General features: G+C 52.2%; 2 protein-coding genes across 4 annotated transcripts in view; both read right to left on the bottom strand.

Annotated features, from left to right (window-relative positions):
• Positions 1 to 14129, bottom strand: part of TRARG1 (trafficking regulator of GLUT4 (SLC2A4) 1) — a 34107-nt gene extending 19978 nt beyond the window's left edge. For all 3 annotated transcript variants that reach the window (XR_014238171.1, XM_082370826.1, XM_082370825.1), the window contains exon 1: positions 7095 to 14129. Coding sequence is in view for 2 of the 3 variants with exons in the window: in XM_082370826.1 (XP_082226952.1) it covers positions 7095 to 7481 (387 nt within the window). In the remaining variant the exon portion in view is untranslated. The remainder of the gene's footprint in view (positions 1 to 7094) is intronic.
• A 40-nt stretch (positions 14130 to 14169) lies between these two features.
• BHLHA9 (basic helix-loop-helix family member a9) lies at positions 14170 to 18578 on the bottom strand. Its single transcript, XM_082370827.1, has one exon. It carries the CDS (start codon positions 15822 to 15824, stop codon positions 15141 to 15143), a length of 684 nt encoding a protein of 227 aa, XP_082226953.1. The 5' UTR covers positions 15825 to 18578; the 3' UTR covers positions 14170 to 15140.
• Between the last annotated feature and the right edge of the window lie 695 nt (positions 18579 to 19273).

Here is a 19273-nt window from a genome sequence, read left to right on the forward strand (position 1 = left end):
CAGCCTTGGGGGGAGGCTGGCCTCCATTGTGACCACACAAATAAAAGCAAAATTGCAAGTGTGGGTAGTGTTCCAAAGGCGAGGTACCTGGTACTATGAGAGTTTATGAAAGGGGAGAGTCAGGGAACACATCCTGAAGGGAGGACATCTGGATTGAGATATGAAAGATGAGTACGAATTAAATAGATTATTTTTCAAATGGAAGAAGAGTGTTCTGCACAGAGAGAACAGCATGTGCAAAGGCCCAGAGGGAGTCCCTACGTGGCAAATATGTAGATGTTCAATAAATCGTTATTGACTGAAGGAAGTAGGCGGGAACTTGACAAAGGCCAGTGCAGCCGGGGCTGAGACAGTGAGGAAGAGGAGGCTGCAGAGGTGGGCAGGGCCAGGCCAGGTAGGGCTCTGCCCATACAGGAAGGAGGTCGGCCCTTATCCCAGAACAGTGAGAGCCAGTGAAGATGGAAGGCTGGGGGCAGAGGATAGTATGATTGGATGCAGGTTTTCCTAAAGACCCCACTGACCGTAGTGGGGGATCAGAGGAGAGCCAGGAGCTGAGGCAAAAGCTCAGAGAGATGATGATGGCTGAGGCAATCACTCTTGTCCAGCATCTTCCACGGCCCCCCACTGTCTGCAGAATAGAGTCCAAACTCAGGTTTGCTTTGCATTTCCTGGTTTTACCCTCTGCCATTCTCTTCCACAACCTCTGGGTCTAGCCGATCTGGACTGCTCAGGGTATGAGCACCGACTTCCACTTGCCTTTGCTCGTGCTATTTCTCCCGCCCACATTCCTGATCCCCCATAACACCCCAAGTCCAAATCCTCTCTATCTTTCAACAGCTGGCTCCAATGCCACCTCCTCTGTGAAGCCCACTGAGATTCCTCCACCCCCACTGGAATGGTCATAATCCCTAGCATTATTTGAACATTTACCTTGTGCCAGGAACTATACAAGCTCAAGTCTAGACCTCAGCCTCTCTCTGCTGCCCAGGGACATTGGGGCACCAATCACTCCTTGGTCTTTTCACCCTCTCCTTCTTGACTGAATCTTTTTCTCTCCTGTCTTGAAGAAATCCTCTATTTGTCTCACCCCATTGTAGGCTCCCCAGTGCCTACAGGACAAAATCCAGAGTCCATTTTGTGACAGTTGGGGCCCTTCTTGATCTGGCCTTTCTCCATTTCTCCAGTTGCTTCCCTCACCACGCCTGCCTGGTGTTCTATATTCCAGCTCCATCTCCTCATCTGTAAAATGGCCTAATAACAATCCCTGCCTCATAGGAGTGGTAGAGGATAAAATGCTCTAATGGATGGCCAGCTCAGGTCACCAAACTCAGGACATCAACACTAAGGCAACACTGGGGGGAAGAGGAAGCAACATACAGAAAGACTTCTGGGATTTCCAGGAATTTCAGCTTCAGAAATCCTGGGGTTACCTTGAATCATTATCCAGGACTCATTCTCAGCTGTAAATATAGCATCAGGGGGAGGGGCAGAGGGTTTAAGATGAGTCCTGCCCCCGACTTTCCAGAAAAAGTCTGTGCAGTAATGATTCAGGGCCATGGAGAGAGGCACACAGGTAGTTTCTTGGGTATGAGAGGTGAGGAAGAAAGGCGAGAGGGAGAGAGAATTTTTTTCAGTTCTACTGAGCCCCATCTCGCTTATTTATCCGCAGAGCCATCAATCCATGCACCCCGGTCATGCATGTTCCTTCAAGCCCGAGGGACACCGTTGAAGGAGACACAGTGGGAATGGCTGCAAGGAACAGGGCAGACCTGACTGTGGCTGCTTTGTTGTGTCAGACACTTTATACACGCTATGCAATGTCAACCTCACAACTGTTCCGTAAATTTTAGTTTTCCAATCTGTAGAAAGGAGGGATAGTAACTGCCTCTAAGAAGAGAGCCCTAATTTTACATGAGAAGTTGTCCACTGCTAGCTGGCACTCATTTCTGAAGTACCCCCCCCCACCATTAGTTACCAAATGAAAGATCCATCCCTTGTTTCCAGGGATGGAAGAAAACCCTTCATTTCTTTTTATGAGTAAATTACCAGCTGCTCTCCATCCCCATTAGTGACATCATCTTCCTCTTATACCAAATGGCTCAAGTTGAAGGCACACTAATAATAACTGCAGTAGTGGTTGTAATGACTGAATTAATAGATCATTTGTGATTGCAATGGCTGTGGGAATGGTGAGTGAGAAAATGAATTCAGGTTAATAGATCGGTGAGGAAAGACATTGAAAAACGTTTGAGTGTGGGGAAAGGATAAGGCGGGGTTGGGGAGAGGATAGGGTGAGGAGGATGCTGATGAGAGCGGCTAGAGGCTGACACCAGCCAGGGGAGGGTGGCAACAGAACTTCTCAGGAACGAGCTTCCTCCACCCATGAGGCTCAGGCCAAGGCCCAGCAGATCTCAGGAGAACTGACAAGCTGTGCCAGGGCTGATCAGTTATTAGCCCTTCCACAGAGATCAAGCATCTACCAGCGGGTCAAGGCAAAAGGATGTGCTTCTCCATGTGCTTCACAGCACTCTCTCTGCATAGATACAATTGTTTCTGAAATGCCCTGACTACAGTTTAACCCCCCTGTTGCTGGAGAGAGGGGAGGGATGGTGGAGGATCCTGGGGAAGGAGTCAGGACAGCTGCAGTGGTGGATGGGAGGGATTGGGAAGATTTAGGGGCTTGAGACCGTAGCTGTTTACCAACTTATTCAGAAGTATGTCAGGAGGCTTCCCTGGTGGTCTAGTGGTTAGGACTCCGTGCTCTCACTGCAAGGGCCCAGGTTCGATCGCTGATTGGGGAACTAAGATCCCACAAGCCACAAGTTATGGCCAAAAAAAGAGAAAAAAAGACGTCAGTATCTTAAGCCATATGCCTACATGCCAGCTGACCGTCAGCCCTGGTCAGGGCTTATCACTCTTGTTGAGTGAATGGATAAATCATAAATGAATGAAAATGAGCCTGCAACACATCAGTTAAATAATTAAGTTGTTGAAAATGCCTAAGTAAGGAAGCGTTGAAGCCACTCTGGATCTCTGCGTCGTTCCCACATGCTGTAGGAACAACCTACAGAGAAGGGACTGCTCAGAGGCCGCAACCAAAACTACAGACAGGGCTGCCTACCTTTCCCAAGGCTGTAATGAGGGGTGAGACTCCGTTATATCCAAATTGCTAAAAGCCAGAAATGCCTGTTCACTGGGGGTTTGCCCTGTCCTCTGACATTGCACTTTCATTTAGTATTAAGAATAATAGCAACCACTTCCATTTATTAAGCATTTACTATGTTCCAGGCTTTGGCACACACATTATTAGTTCATTTAATCCTCCCAACAGCCCTATGAAGTAGGTGGTTTTATTACACATTTTATAGATGGGGAAACTGGAGCTAAGGAAGGAGGTTGAATGATTTGGACATGGTCATGTGACTTAAAAGGGATAGAGATGGGATGCACACCCAAGTCTATCTGATGCTTCTTTTATTAACAACTGAAGGCCCACTGCCTGGGGCCCAGCATCCCTCATTGACAGGAGATCTTGCTGGATCGGGAAGCGTGGCCATTTCTCATCCTGACCCAGAGGTAAAATGGATGAAGCCAACCTTGCCTTGGCCACCCCAGGAAGCTCACAGGAAGCTGCGGTGCTGAGCAGGCCTGGGCCTGGACACCTGTGATCACAGCTCCTGAGGTAGAGCCCCTGATCCCAGCACTGGTCCCAGCAGGCCCCTGTCAGAGCCACAGTGGGAAGGACACTGCTGGTCCATTAGTCTTCCACTGATGGAGTGAGTGGGTGGTGGAGAGGAGGCTACTGGGAGGTGGGGGAGAAAAAGAGGGAAGGAAGTAGATTATTCCCTTCCTGCATAAATGCCTAAAAGGTTTGCCTTTCCTGGGAAGGACACACCATCCTTGCCCCAGAGGTAGATACAGGGTGGGGCCATGAAGAGAACACTGGATTCAGTATCCAGCTGATGTGCCTCTTGCCAGTTGTGTGACCATGGGCAAGACACTGTTTTACATGCCTCGGTTGCCTCATCTGGTAAATGGGGACAATTAGCTAGACTCTGTCAGCCTCATACTAGGACATGCTCTGCAGACAGTGAGCCCTAGCCAGGCTGTCAGGGATGTGGGTCTCCTTCTCCCCTGGGGTCAAGGGCTTGATCCTTCACTTGGTAACAAGTGGGAAGACTTCAGATGAGGAGCTCTGAAGTCTGTTGCCAGGACCTGGAGACACCAGCATGGAGACTTAACTCTCTTTCCACACTCTCTGTCTCTCCTTCACCCCTGCTGCTGTTTGAGTGGCACCAAGTATTTCAGCTCTAGATAAATAACTGACCCCTCCCTCCCCAGGGCATGGGAGTGTCCTATGAACTAGAAAAGTGAATATCACAAAAAAGCGACTCACACAAATGTTTTGGATTCCCAGTGTATATAAAAGTTACGATTATACCTTACTGTAGTCTAATAAGTGTGCAATAACACTGTATCTTAAAAAGCAATGTACATACCTTAATTTTTAAATACTTTATTGCTAAAAAATGCTAATCATCATTGCTCAGCAAGTTGTGATCTTTTTGCATTAGTAACATCAAAGATCACTGATCACAGGTCACCATGACAAATATAATAATAATGAAAACGTTTGACATATTTCGAGAATTAACAAAATGTGACCCAGAGACACAAAGTGAGCAAATGCTGTTGGAAAAAAAAAAGGCGCCGATCGACTTGCTCGATGCAGGGTTGCCACAAACCTTCAATTTGCAAAAAATGCAATAGCGGCAAAGCACAATAAAACGGAGTATGTCTGCTTATAAAATGTCCAGAAGAGGCAAAACCATGAAGACAGAAAGAAGATGAGTGATTGCTCAGGTTTGGGAGGAATGGGGAAGAAAAAAGGCACTGGGTTTCTTTTGGAGGTGAGGAAAATGTTCTAAAATTGACTGTGGTTATAGTTGCGCTTGTCTGTGAATATACTAAAAATCATTGAATTGTACACTTCAGATGGGTGAACTGTATGATATGTGAATTATATTTCAAAGCTCTAAGTAAAACAACAAACAGGACTTCCCTGGTGGTCCAGTGGTTAAGACTCGTGCTTCCAGTGCAGGGGGCACAAGTTCGATCCCTGGTCAGGGAACTAGGGTCCCATATGTTGTGTGGTGCGGCCAAAAAAAAAACAAAAAAAAAAACCCAACAAACTGGTGATGGCTTCCCATCTCCCCCAGGGAGACACTCGCCTAATTACTACCATCACGTAATAGCACTTCCTATGTGCTGGGTGCTTTAGCACTTTGTATGGCTCATCTCATTTCACCCTCACACAACTCTATAATTCAGGTGTTACGCTGACACCCATTTTGCAGATGGGAATACTGAGGAGAAGAGATGTTTGAGTGACTTGCCCGAGGCCACAGAATATCTTGTGGTTTTGTCTAGCATGGGTGCTTCTTGCAATGTGTTGTAAGGATCTGTTTACAAGTTTCTCCCCACTGGACAGGAGGCTCGTGGGAATTGGTGATGGCATCTGGTTTAGCACTGTATTCCCTGCCCCAGGCCCGGTGACCATCAGACCTGACTCAAGAACCTGAGAAGGATGTAGAAATGCACTGGGGGTGGGTTCGGTGGTCTCACAGCCTTGGGCCCGGGTTTCCCTTGACAAAGGCAGCTCCTACCCAGCTCACACCCTGCCACCCCCAGCAGGAGATGGATTCTAGCGAACGTTTTCTCCTGGGTCCTTGTGTGGATTCCCTCCGCAAAGCCTGTCTCTCCTCCTGGGGCTTCTCCCTGTAACCAAGAGGTTGGCCCTGCCCACAACCACTGGCTGCACCCCTGTGGCCCGGCTCTGCCCCCAGCTGCCTCCAAGAGCAGCGAGCAGCACAGGAAGTTCCTCAAAGGCCTGGCCCAGCCCTGGCTCTTCTGCCCACGCCAGGTCCCTGCCAGCATCCCCTAAAGCCCTGGCAGGTGGTGCTGGATTTGCTGGGGGTTGGGGAAGGCCCCCGTGGCTGGAGACTGGGCCTCGGTGAAGTGGATAGAGACGTACGAGGAAATCAGGGGTTTCTCAGAGGACAGCGGGGCAGCGGGAATGACCACAGCTCCTGGGGGCCCGACGATGGATGACTCAGCAAGGGAGTCACTCCAGAGGGAAGCAGACAGTGTCTCCCTTCTCAGTGTACTGTCCCCTGCTCCTAACCTCATTCTGAAAGTCATTCCCTGCCAGCCCCTCTCTGCGTCTCTCTCTCACAATCTCCTGGACCACAAAAGCACTTGCCAACATCTACCAACATTTTCTGTGCCTCCTCTGTAAGTAGCTCTATCCAGATGACTTGGATTGGAGATGATCTAAGGTAATTTACTCAAAACCCTAGAGCACGAGTGTGTGGGAAGCAAGGACTAGCCCCCATGCCCCTCCCTGGCCAGGCCAGCCATGCCCTCTGACACACGTGTGTTCCCACCCTTGGCCCAGACCCCCCGCCCTGAAGACAGATGCTGAAATCGGTGCAAAGGCGAGGCCCAGAGGGCCCCAGCGAGAAGTTCCCCCCAGAGGAGCAGCCCTGGGGGAGCCGGGCCCCGGGGCCCTCAGTCCATGGCAGGGAAGCCACCGCCTGCTCTTGGAAACCAGAGCTGCCAGAGGCTGACGGAACACCAGGGGGGGGTGCCTGGCTCCCCTCCTGAGAACATGGGGCCCTGGGACCCCATGCCGGCTGCAAGCTCTGCTGATTCACAGCCCCACTCAGGAATGACTCCTTGGGACAATGCCCCCGACCCCTGCAAAGGCAAGACCCCCAACTTAGCTGTATTTCTGTGCGGAATTTAGCTCCAGGTGGCTCTCTGGAATCCCCCTCCCAGCAGGGATGTGTGCAAAGTCAAGCTGTGATGTCCAGAAGCAGAGATGAAGGAGGACAGCGAACAGAAGCTCTCCAGGCCCCTGGGCCCCTCTCCAAGGGGGAGTAATAGACCAGCTGAGAAGGGGAGCCTTCCCCCAAGCCCCCGGCACCCAGCTCTTTTCTCTGCCTCCCAGGCAGGGAGACTGGTGCCCGCAGGGAAGCATGGCTGCTGACCCCAGGCCCAGCCCCTGCCCTGGAACGAAGAGCAGCACTTACCATAATGGAAAAGATGAGGGGGATGAGGTTGAGGGGCCAGATGGGGCAGAAGCAGGAGGTGATGGCAAGGAGGAGGTAATCTTTGGGAACTTCTCTGTCCTGGGTATAGGAGGTGGTGGCAATGGAGGATGCCCGCCTCGAGCTGGCCCGGGAGGATGCCTGGGGGAGCGAGGCCTCCCGGTGCCCCTCGGATACCACCTTGAAGGGCAGACTGTGGCAGCCCTGCTCCAGGTCCAGAGCCCCCGAGGGGGACTTGGACAGCTTCAGGGCCTTGTCATCCTGGCCCCCGACCTTGGTGAGGAGTTTCTCCATCTCCGGCAGGTCCAGGAGTGAGACGGTGCCTGGCTCCTGCGCCGGGGAAAACTGAGGCTGCCCGGGGTGGGCCATGCTGGCCTGGGCCTTGGGCTGCTCCAGCTCCAGGCCGGGACGAGGGGCTCCAGAGGGACCTCAGCACACCATTCCTCAGCCCAGACTCAGGGCCTACAGGTCAGGGGCAGACGTGTCACCCAGGAGAGCAAGGGCCAGCTGGGGGCTGGGAGGGTCAGCTTCTCCGGGCCAGCTGAGTTCAGAGGCTCAGGCCGGCCTACTGCCCCATGGAGCTCCGGGAAGCTGGAGCCTTCAGTTCCATTCAAGTTTGAGGCCAACTTTGCTGATGCCGCTGACAGCACAGATGGGCGGGGAAGCAACAGAAAGCAGCTCCAAGAGCAGAGAGAAGACTGCTCTTCTCCCGAGTGAGGCTTTGGCTAAGTCAGGGAGGGTGTGTGTGTGTGTGTGTGTACATCACCCAGCCTCCCTCCCTCCCTGCCCTCCTCAGAGATGCTTTTCAATTCCCCTCTCCCCAGAGAACCACCCAGCAGCATTCTGCCTCTGCCCCAGCCCAGCCCAGCTCAGCCCTGCCCAGCCCAGCCCAGGGGGACTTGGGCCAGCCTCTGGCTTCCACTACTGACCCAGGACCTGCTCTTCTGGGCTGGGGGCTCTGGATGGGGAAGAAAGACAGAGTGGGTCAAAATGGGTGTGTCTTCAACTGTCACGGGAGACTGAGCCCTCTGCAGCTCCTCTACTGGAGGGGGCTTCCGCTTCTCCTATCTGTTGGGAAACGCTGGCCCCTGGACCTACTGCATCCCACCTCGACCCTGACCTCCAACGCCCAGAGGCGTCCAGGCCAGAGCCTGGCTCCTAGCTCCGGGAGGGTCTAGTACTAGTGTGGCCCCTGGATTCTGCCTGGACCCTCTGAATGGGTGTATGAGCAGCTCACCAAGGGGTGGGGCAGAGGGGCTATTAAGGAGGAGTGTTGGCCCCATCTCATGGCCATTAGAGCTTTTCTAAGGTGCTTTTAAAAAGCCAGCAAAGATCCTGTTTCAGGAGCTCCTTAGGGCAGATGCCGGCTCTGAAGGGCCTCGGTTCTGGCTGCCTGTCCTCTGTCTCTTTGTTCTCTCATGTCTCCTCCCTCCGTTTCTGCCACCTTCTCTATTCTCTGCATCTCTTTCTATGTCCCCGATCTCTCTCCTTACATTGTTTTATAAGGTGACCTAGAACCACCAGGGTGTGTGTGTGTGTGTGTCTGTGTGTGGTTTGGAGGAGGGCATAGGTCATGGGGGTTGGGGGTGGGAAGTTAGAGGTGAGAAGGGGTCTCAGAGGTTGTGGAGTTCAAATCCTTTGATATCACAGATTAGAAAAGTGAGGCCCAGAGTCATCTCAAACTGTATCCCAATCAGATATCAATCCCTGGTCCAAGTCCAGGGGCTGGTTTGGAGCAAGATGAGCCATTTTAGTGGAAAGAAATATCTTTGGGTTGTGTATCAAGCTGGCTTCAGAAATGCTGCTTCCAACAAGGGCCGTGACAAGGCAAAGGAGGCAGAGTGTGACCGGCAGGGAGTGGAGAGCTGGCCACAAAGGGATGGGAGGAGGGCTCCCCCAGGCCAGGGATGGGGCAGAGGGAGTGAGCTGGGCTCTTGTGCCCAGGAACTTCCAGAAATGTGCTAATGCCATTTTATTTATTTATTTTTTAACATCTTTATTGGAGTATAATTGCTTTACAATGGTGTATTAGTTTCTGCTGTAGAACAAAGTGAATCAGCTATACATATACATACATCCCCATATCTCCTCCCTCTTGCGTCTCCCTCCCACCTTCCCTATCCCACCTCTCTAGGTGGTCACAAAGCACCCAGCTCATCTCCCTGTGCTACGCTGCTGCTTCCCACTAGCTATCTATTTTACATTTGGTAGTGTATATATGTCCATGCCACTCTCTCACTTCAAGAGAGTGGCTAATGCCATTTTAAATAAGAGACCTCCTGCAGAGGGTGGCAGGTTGTGTGCCTGAGACCCCTAGACTCTAAGTCCGTGTCCAGCTTGGACAGAATTCCATGTTACAACCTGGGAGCTGATTCTTGGGGGGACGGACTCAGGCCCTGTGGACCTACCGCTGCCCAGCCCAATTCCATAGCCTCCAGCCAAATGTGACTACTAATCGCCTGAAATGTAGCTCATCCACACTGAGATGTGCTGTAAGTATAAAACATATACTAGATTTCAAACACTTAGTACGAGAAAAAAGAATGTAAAATATCTCTTTAATACACTGTATATAGATCGCATACTGAAATGATAATATTTTGGATATACTGGGCTACATAAAACATTATTAAAATTAATGTCACCTGTGTCTCTTTTCTTTTTTTAATATGGCTACTAGAAAATTTAAAACGTGGCTTGCATTATATTTCTATTGGGCAGCACTGGCCTGGAGGACAGAAGGAAGCTGACATAAAGGGATTTTTTGACTTAATAAAAACTCGAAGAGAAGAGAAAAAGCCAAGAAGTCCCCAGGGTGACCCACGGCAGCGAGGTTACCAGGTATGCTGGGGTTCAGGGACTTGGGAGCCGGGTTTGCTCTGTCTGCTGTGAGATCCTCGGCTTGTGGTGCCATCTAGTGGCCGAGTGGTGGTGAGGGAAAGGACCAGAAGTGGGAGTGGGAACCAGTGGGAGGCGCAGAGGCGAGGACCAGAGCACCGGGATTGGGCTCCGGGGCTGGTGAGCCCAACCCAGCCAGCTGCTCCTCCTCTGGCCCGGTCCTGCCCCGCCTGCAGGTGCGGCCTCCCCACTCCCCCCGCAGCTGAGGTCTTCAATGGAGGCCCACGGGCCATGTTCATCATGCAAAGTGGGTTTGGCCTGCACAGTGTTGGCTCAACAGTGTTTTTTAAAAATCCATTTCACATAAACATGGGGGTTTCAGACTTTTAACATGAAGATCTGGGAACCCTGGGCCCATTTTCTGCAGAGCAGCAAGCAGCTGGGCCCGCTGCAGCCTTTAGAAGGGAGGGCGCTGAGCCCCTCCTCCGACTCCGCCCTCACGCCGCCCGCGGGCCTCAGGTGGCGGCCTGCGCTGTGAGCGCCTGCAGCTACACAGGTGTATTGGCCTTTCTGTTCCGCTGCGGGCTGGCCTCGCTGCTCTCTAGCGTGGATGTTGGGAACTGAAGAAAGTCACTCCCCTCTCTGTGTCCCCTCCCTGATGGGCTGTGAGGTCTTGGAGTGGGCAGGTGTGACCCCAGCTCCCTCGCCCAGGGCCTGACTTGCAGTGATGGCTGGCTGGATGACCCAGAGGAAGATGAAGACGCCAATAAAGTGCCCAGGGTGTGTCCACGCCGGCGCTAAGTCCACCTCTGCCTGTCCCACCCTTGGGACACCCCGGGTGTGAAGGATGCTGAGATGTAAACAGTGGAGTGGAAAGTGGACAGGGAAGCAAACAGAAGGGTAGGTAAGTTCGAGCTTAATTCAAGGGGAAGAGGTAAAAAGCCCCCCTATATCTGTAGCCATGGCCTTTTTTTTTTCAGCCGTGTGGAGCTTAATTCCCCGACCAGGGATCGAACCCGTGCCCCCTGCAGTGGAAGTGTGGAGTCCTAACCACTGGACCGCCAGGGAATTTGCCCCAAGGCTCTTTTTATCCCCAGCATCGCCTTGGGTGTCAGGAAACCATATGGGGCTGAGGAGGCAGGAGTAATTAAGAAAACTCCACTTCTCACTGAGGCCTGCCTGGGCCCAGCTCCACTGCTCCAGGCAGCCTTCTGGTGTCTGCACACACATACACACATACGTGCAAAGTGTGAGCAAAACTTGATGTGGTCATGCACCCATCAGCAAGCACCCCAGTTTCACATCCAGTGAGATGGGGTCCCTCCAAAGGAATCCTGCTGTCTGTGCTCAAAACATTTCCCTACTCCTCTTTGGAAGGTGCCCTAAGGAAACAAAACTTTCACCTTTTAAAAACAATTATCAAGAACCTAATGGAGGGACTTCCCAGGCAGTCCAGTGGTTAAGACTTCGCCTTCCCAGAAATAGAGACACAGATGTAGAGAACAAACGTATGGACGCCAAGAGGGGGAAAGTGTGTGTGGTGGTGGTGGGATGAATTGGGAGATTGGGATTGAAATATATACACTAATATGTATAAAATGGATAACTAATAAGAACCTGTTGTATAAAAAAATTAAATTACAAACAAAATAAAGATTAAAAAAAAAAAAAAAGACCTTGCCTTCCAATGCAGGGGGTGAGGGTTCAATCCCTGGACGGGGAGCTAAGATCCCACATGCCTGGCGGCCAAAAAACCAAAACCTAAAACAGAAGCAATATTGTAACAAATTCAATAAACACTTTAAAAATGGTTCACATCAAAAAAAATCTTTACAAAAAAAAAAAACCCTAATGGATACTAACCCTGTTACATCCTCCCAAATTCTCTCCAGGTCTGTTCCTGCACCTACCTGTTTGTCCACACTTATAATCAGCGGGCACAGACCAGTTTGTGATCCGCTCCCCGAACTCACCATAACTGGCATCCTGTTACAACACTAGAGAATGCTTTGCCCGTGCCTCTGTGGCTGGGCATCTGTGTTGTTTCAAAATCTTTCATCGATAGGTACAGTGCCGCTGGGACTGCCTTTTTGCAAATTTGTTTTTCCTTTTGGATTACTCCCTTGGGGTATTTTTACTGCGATTTTGCCAAATTGTTCTCTACCAAAAAGGGAACAGACACACAGTACAAGTAGAAATCTGTAAATGTGCCCTTTTCTCCATATCCCTGACAACACTGGGTCTTACAGTTGTTATTTACTTCGCTGGCATGTCTCATTCATTATGCTGTAAAGCTGCTAAAAGTGCTGTAAATTGTTATTATTTTCTGCCCTTTCAAAGTGAACCCTCTCTCTCCTTTGAACACTATTTGAGGGATCTGTTGGGATTAACCTTATAGACACATAATTTCTGTCTTGAGGTATCAGTCGTTCATGTCTTTTGGCCATAACTTTTAGCAGCTCTCTCTTATATGTGTGTTTTCTCTTTCCAGAACTTTCCTTTTTATATTCATTCAGTGCCTCTCGTATTACTTTTCTCTATATTTGGATAAACCTATGTGGTCTTGGTTGATAACTTCCATTTCTTAACAATCACAGATTTATCTTCTTTCCACAGCAAATCAGTTATCTTGGAGAACGGATGTGGTCTTAGGAAGCAGATTAAAAAACTCAAGCAAGAGTTCCAGAAAACCTGGAAGGCACATAATTAAAGGTACTCTGGCCTAGTATCCCCTAAAGAATCAGGGAGAGGAGGGGGTACCTGTTAGGTCAATACATACACATATGCACACACACACATTCACAGATCTACACATCTCTGTAAGCATGCACAAAATATGCGCATGTTAAAAAACCTCAGAATGCCAGGCAAATACTTATCATCCTGTAAATATGCAGATGTGTGCAAACAAATAGCCCTGATGAAACAATGTGTTAATGTGTTGGAGGCTTTAGTTTATAAAACACCTTCCCATGCATTCTCTCCTCATAACAACCCTGTGAATAGAATTTGTCTTAATAGCTTCCATGCAGTGAGTGCTTTGTGGGCCAGGCACTATGCTAAGTGCCTTAAATGCATTCTCTCCTTTAGTCTGCACAACAGTCTATGATGTTAAGTACTTATTTCAGCCCATTGTACGGATGGAGTACCTAGGCTCAAAGCCCTTAGGCGATTTGCCAAGGTCCTTCAGCTGGTAAGTGAGGAGACAAATCCTCTCATCCTCGGGCTGACTTCACAGTCTGCGGCGCACTCCCGCTTCTACCTGCAGGGGGCGCCCTCGCCCTTCCAGGGCTGAGAGTGCAACCGGGGAAGAAGGTCACTTCTTTCCATCCTGGAACTTTGGAAAGCAGGACTTGATGGTCATTTTATTATGTTTCCACAGAATAAAAACCTGAGGCTGAAACAAGGTGGAAGCATTGTCCAGGCTGGTCTGTCATAAAATTATAATATGCAAACAGTACTAAGTTGTGGAACACCTTCTAATTGCCAGAAACTGTACCTTAGAACGAATGTTAGTGCTCACAGCCACCCTGAGGTGAAATCACCTGTGTCAGAGGTGAGGCACTGGAGGCTTAGAGAGGTTAAGTGGTCACACATGTATTAAGTGGCAGAACAGAGATTGGATCCCAGGCCAGTCTGGCTCTTTCCTTTCCGCTCTTAGACTGTGACACTGCCTCTTCCTTATAGGGCAGGCTCAGCGGGCAGGCCTGGGGCCGAGTCCCACATTTTGCTCCTAGCTAGGCCCCAAGACCCCTCTGCCCCAGAGTCAAAGCCTTCCCGTGATCTGTGACACGTCTACCTGCCCTGTGAAATTTGGAGCCCTGAGGCCTGTGGACCAGATGCCAAGTGTGCCAGCCAGTGTCTCACTTGCAGAAAGCAAAGACACCTGTAATCAGGACGGTGAGCCTCATCTCAGCTGTTCTGGGGACCCTTCACTCCTCCCTGGGTGACTATAGGCATCTCTCCAGCTTCTGTGGGGTCCCCCATTCTGAGCTGTATAACTCCCCCCACCCCAAGCTGGCAAGAGCCCAGCTCTCCAAGGAGACCAGAAAGCCCTCAGGCCTCCCGTGGCACACCTGGGTCCTCACCCCAGCAGGCAGTACCTGCAACATCAGCCGGGCCAGCCCAAGTGAGACCGGACACGAGCTCAGAGTGCTCGTCTTAGCTGCAGAGCAGCTCTCTCCAGACTTCTCTGGGGGGCAGCCTTGGCCCGAGGCCCACTTTCCTGGATTCCAAGTCTGCCCCTCATCACAGAGGCCCTGGCTGCACTGGCCCACTCTTCCCTGGGAGCTCCATCCGCCCATAGCTTGGGGTACAGGCAGGACTTACCCCCAGTCCTTGGCCCTGGCCTCAGCTTCCTTCCCTGAGACTGGCCCAGACTCCGCTCTCATTGCCACCATCTCTGTGGCTCACTGCAGACAGCAGCTCTGCGGGGGGGCCAGAGAGGAGGCTGACCACATCCTTAGCCTCCCGGTCCCGCTTGCTGTCTCCAGATAATGTCTCCTCCCACAGAGCCCCTCACAGTGCTCCGTCACACCTGGGGTCTCACCAGGAACCAACGTCTCCAAGTACCTACCGTGGGCCTCACTCAGGCCAGGGCCCAACATTCCGGGGTGAGCCTCCAGGCCTCAAGCCCCTCAGGCCTTCTTGCCACCCTGGGCTCCTGGCCCCAATAGAGTCCTGGTAGCAGACAGAGACGATAGCTTCTCCTTTTTATTTAGCTGCTCCTGATGGCCTCTCCCAGATCACAGACTTGGGGCATCAGCACAGGCAGGGGGAGGGGACCCCACACTGTGCCCTCAGACCACACCATCTGCCACCCACGCTCCCACATACCATCACCCCCCTGTCCAAAAGTCCCCATTCTCCTAAAAAACAGCAGGACTTAGAGGCACAGGGATGCAAAAGTCACTTTCCAAGAAGAGTTCATCAAGTCCAAAGGTAAGAACCCAGCAGGATCCTGCTCCTTTTGGAGCTGCCAACCCTGGCTGGGATTGGGGGTGGTTAAGGGGTGCAGCCCCAGGCTCCAGAGTTCCTTCCCACTGGCAAAGCGCCTCCTTTCCCCCTCTGGCCTCAGCCCGTTCAGTTTTGCCCAGGATGATTTTATAATCTTCCCTTCTGTAGTCATCGGGTCATTGGCTCCTCCCAGGCCGGCCCTCCTCCAGGGCCGCCGGTGCTCTCGGTGCCGGGTCAGGAGTGCTGGTAGCCCAGCCCGGGGCCCGCTCGCAGGTGGCCCCGCGGCCAAGCAGTGGGAGCCCCGAGACTTCGGCGCCAGCTTCCCGCGGAGGCCTGGGCCACGCCCCGCGCCTCGGCCGTCGCCCTGGCCTGTCCCAGGGGCGTGTGCAGGAAGCACGAGGCGCAGCGCTGCGCGAAGGGCCCGGCGGGCGGTGACGCAGGCTGCGGCGGGCTGGAGCTCGCGTCCCCCGCGTCCCCCGCGTCCCCAGCGCCCGCGGTCTGGCCGTAGCACTCCAGGTGCCCGCAGGGCCAGCGGGGCGCGGGGCTGGCGCGCAGCACGAGGGAGAGCGCCGTGATGCGGTGGATGGCCCTCCGCAGCGTGGCGATCTTGGAGAGCCTCTTGCCGCCCAGGTCGTGCCGCAGCGCGCGGCGCAGCGCGTTGAAGGCCTCGTTGTAGTCCAGGATGCGCTTGCGCTCCCGCACGTTGGCCGCCATGCGCCGCGCTTTCGACCGCACCGGCCGGCTGCGCTTTCTGCTGCCCACCGCCTCCTCTGCCTCGCCCAGGCCGCGGGGACTGCCGTTCTCTCTCAGCACCCCAAAATCCCTCCCGGCCTCCAGGCAAGAGCTCCCCAAGTCCTGGGCAGAGCCTTCGTCCCCCTTCAGGCCCCTGAGGCCTGGTCCCGGCGCGCCTCGGTGCATGGCCTTCTCCCAGGCCTTGCCGCCCCGGCTCCGGCTCCGGCTCCGGCTCACAAGCCTGACAGTCCACCTTCCGAGCGTTGACTCCTGCAGTCTGGACACTCCCGGGACAGGCCCTCTCTAGCTGGGCTTTATGGCACCACGTGGCTCTCCGCCCTCCCCATCCATCCATCTCCCTCCTCCTGCTTTATTACCTGCCTCCAGGTAGGTTGGTGAGGGAGGAACCCAGAGGAAGGAAGCAAGGAAGGGAGGACGCATGCAGATTCTTGTAGGAAGGGCCGCCGGGCCACGCCCAGGGCAGTACTCCAGCCGCGGGGAGAGCTTGCCCTGCTTCACTCCAGGGCCTCTCTGGGGTGGCTGGGTTCCACATTCTTACTCCCGACCCCAAAAAGGGTGCCACATTTGGCCAACGGTCAGGACTGCTGATAGGTGCACAGAAGGGCCCCAGTTGTAGTTGAGTGTGTTTAAAGAACCTTGAAAGTTTTGTCAAGTCCTGTGGGCAACCACAGGGCTATCACAGAGGAAAGCATGACTGTTCCAGCGGGACCCATAAGGGAGGGGCAGATCAGATACAGCAGGGCCCTGCAGATAAGATGGACCTGGAACTTCTGGCTTTCTCAGCTACCAGAGTGAGGCTGGCTGGGATTCTGGTTTTGGATTTTGCTTGGGCCTTAACTCATCTCCTACCTCTCTTTAGCTCCCTCTTCTGCAGGCAGAGCTGGGCTGAGTGCTGACTCAGAGGGTGATGGCGATTGTCTGGTGGCCCCCTGGCTCCCCTTGTGGTACCCATCAGGGCATCTTTTGGAGTCCAGGGTCCTTGAGCAGCTCGAGACACAACACTGCCATGTTATGAACTCAGTGAACCCACTCACCATCCCCACCCCAGGGATTTTTAATTTTACACAGGGTATCAGAAAAAGAATAATGCTTAGTCCTAGAGAAAGACTCCCCCGGCAATGGAATTTCAGGCATCCACAAGTAAGTTGTATGGTGCACCAAGGTCAATATCATTCCCAGCCACAATCCAAATGCCTCCAAAATGGCAAGCCTGTGTTAACAGCTGGGATGGATATGGAGTTCACATCCATCTCGCCAAAGAGCCGACTAACAACCCCATTATTTCAAACTATGAATTGCTCTACGGAGAAAAAGAATAGGGCTGTTCTTTTGTTTTATTTTCTGCCTTGCCTACTAGACTGTAAACACCCTAAGGACATTGTATTTCTAGGGCTCTATTCCCCAAATCTGCAATGTCTGTGAAATTTAAAAGTGAATGAAAGCAGCTACAACTGGATGTTTTCACCTCTCAAGCTGTTTCCCACTGTCCCTACAACACACAGACACACAGTCACACAAAAATGCAGGCCTCAAGCAGGAGCCTACCCTGAGCCTGAGCCACACAGATGTCTGAGCTCTCATGGGTGCTCCACAATGTTAGTCTCAGTGGGTCTCAGAGTGGGAAGCAGGGAATCAGGTCAAAGCCCAGACACTATGGTTCCTGAGTGTCACGTTCCACAGCCACCTCTGCTCCCACACCCATCCCTTGTCCCTTAGCCCCTCAAGGCCACCCTAGAGAGAGCTGAATCGCTTTCCTGCTCGTCGGCCTTGCCCAGCCCCTCAGAAAGGCCTGGCCCTGGGCTCAAAGTCAGGCAGAGCAGGAGGCAGCAGGTGGACCTTCCAGCCCCAGAAAAACCAGGGAGAGGTGGTTTGGTGGGTGGGAGCCCTTTCCCTCTCCAAGCACTCCCAGCCGATGGCCTCTTCCAAAACTTCCCCTGTCAAGGGCACAGTTGGACATATATATGAATGCTTCCAGAGAATTCCACCGGACAGGGGGTCAGGAGACCTGATTCTGGTTCTGCCACGAACTTGCTATGGGACCCTGTGCCAGTCATGCCCTCCTCTCTGCACCCCAGTTTTCTTTCCTTTGCAAGGAAGACATCCCCTCTACAAAGGAGGGTAGGCAAGACCAGCTATATAATTTGCAGAGCCCAGTGCAAAATGAAAATGGGGGCCCTTTGTTCAAAATTATTAAGAATTTGAAGATGGTGACAGCAGAGCATGAAACCAAGCTTGGGGCTCTCTAAGCCTGGAGTCTGTGCCGCTGCACAGCTCCCGTACCCGTGAAGCTGGCCCTGAGTGTAGGATAGAGTAGTATAGTGGTCATGAGCATAAGCTTTGGGTCTAAACTCATCTGACATTTGCCACTTTCATAAAGACCTTGGGAAAAGCTCTGAATTTCAGTTCTCTACCTGCAAAATGGGAGTGATACCAGCCTCAGAGGACTCAATGAAAGGAACCTGGTAAAGATTGGGCCTTTAGAAATACTGGATCTGGTTATCGCAAGATAACCTGGACCTGAATGTGCCCATTAACACATTTCCCTCCCCTGTGGTGTTCCCGGGAGCCCATGACCCACAGTCAGGAGGAAATAGATGTGCAAGCCCAGAGCACCTCCCATCTTCATGGAAGGATGGAGATGACCTATGCAAGGAAGCCCGCCCTTCCCACTGACCCCGAGGGCAGCCTCACAGAGGGGAGAATCTGCCTAGGGCAGTGCAGGAGCTGCCCCTTTCGGTTGATAAACAAGCTTAAACTGCTTCCCGGGCCTTTCCTTCCTTCAGTGAAAACTAACAGTCCACCACAGGCAGGATGCTGCTTAGTAAAAACTAGTAATAATAACAATAGTCATCTTAATAATATTGGTACTGACTTCTATTGACTATTATAGACGAGGCATGGTACTAAGTAATCTAAGTGCTTTTTTTTTTATAAGATATCATTTTTTTAATTTTTATTTATTTATTTATGGCTGTGTTAGGTCTTCGTTTCTGTGCGAGGGCTTTCTCTAGTTGTGGCAAGCGGGAGCCACTCTTCATCGCGGTGCGCGGGCCTCTCACTATCGCGGCTTCTCCCGTTGCGGAGCACAGGCTCCAGACGCGCAGGCTCAGTAATCATGGCTCACGGGCCCAGTTGCTCCGCGGCATGTGGGATCTTCCCAGACCAGGGCTCGAACCCGTGTCCCCTGCATTGGCAGGCGGATTCTCAACCACTGCGCCACCAGGGAAACCCCTAAGTGCTTTTTAACATACATTATCTTAGCCTCACAGCAATCCTATAGGGAAGGCTCTATTATTATAATACCCATTTTACAGACTGGAAACTTGAGACTGAGAGAGTTAACTAATCTGCCCCAAGTCAGAGGGCTGAGCTGTTGCTGAGCCAGGATTTCAAATCAGGTAGCGTGGCTCCTATTTGAAGACCAAGCTCCTAACCCCTCTGTGCTGGGCCTGCATTCTGGGCTCAGTGAGCACTTCTCCACCCCCCAAGCCGACAGCCTCCACCGACCACCTGTAGGTAATAGAGGCCTTGCATCTGCCCTTTGAAACAACAGTCATTGAGATAGTCAAATAGTTTCAACCGCGTGTGAAAATAAAAAGAGCTTGGCTGCTGTA

Source organism: Balaenoptera borealis (genome assembly GCF_965194805.1).
Source record: "Balaenoptera borealis genome assembly, chromosome: 20".
Taxonomy (NCBI): Eukaryota; Metazoa; Chordata; class Mammalia; order Artiodactyla; family Balaenopteridae; genus Balaenoptera; species Balaenoptera borealis.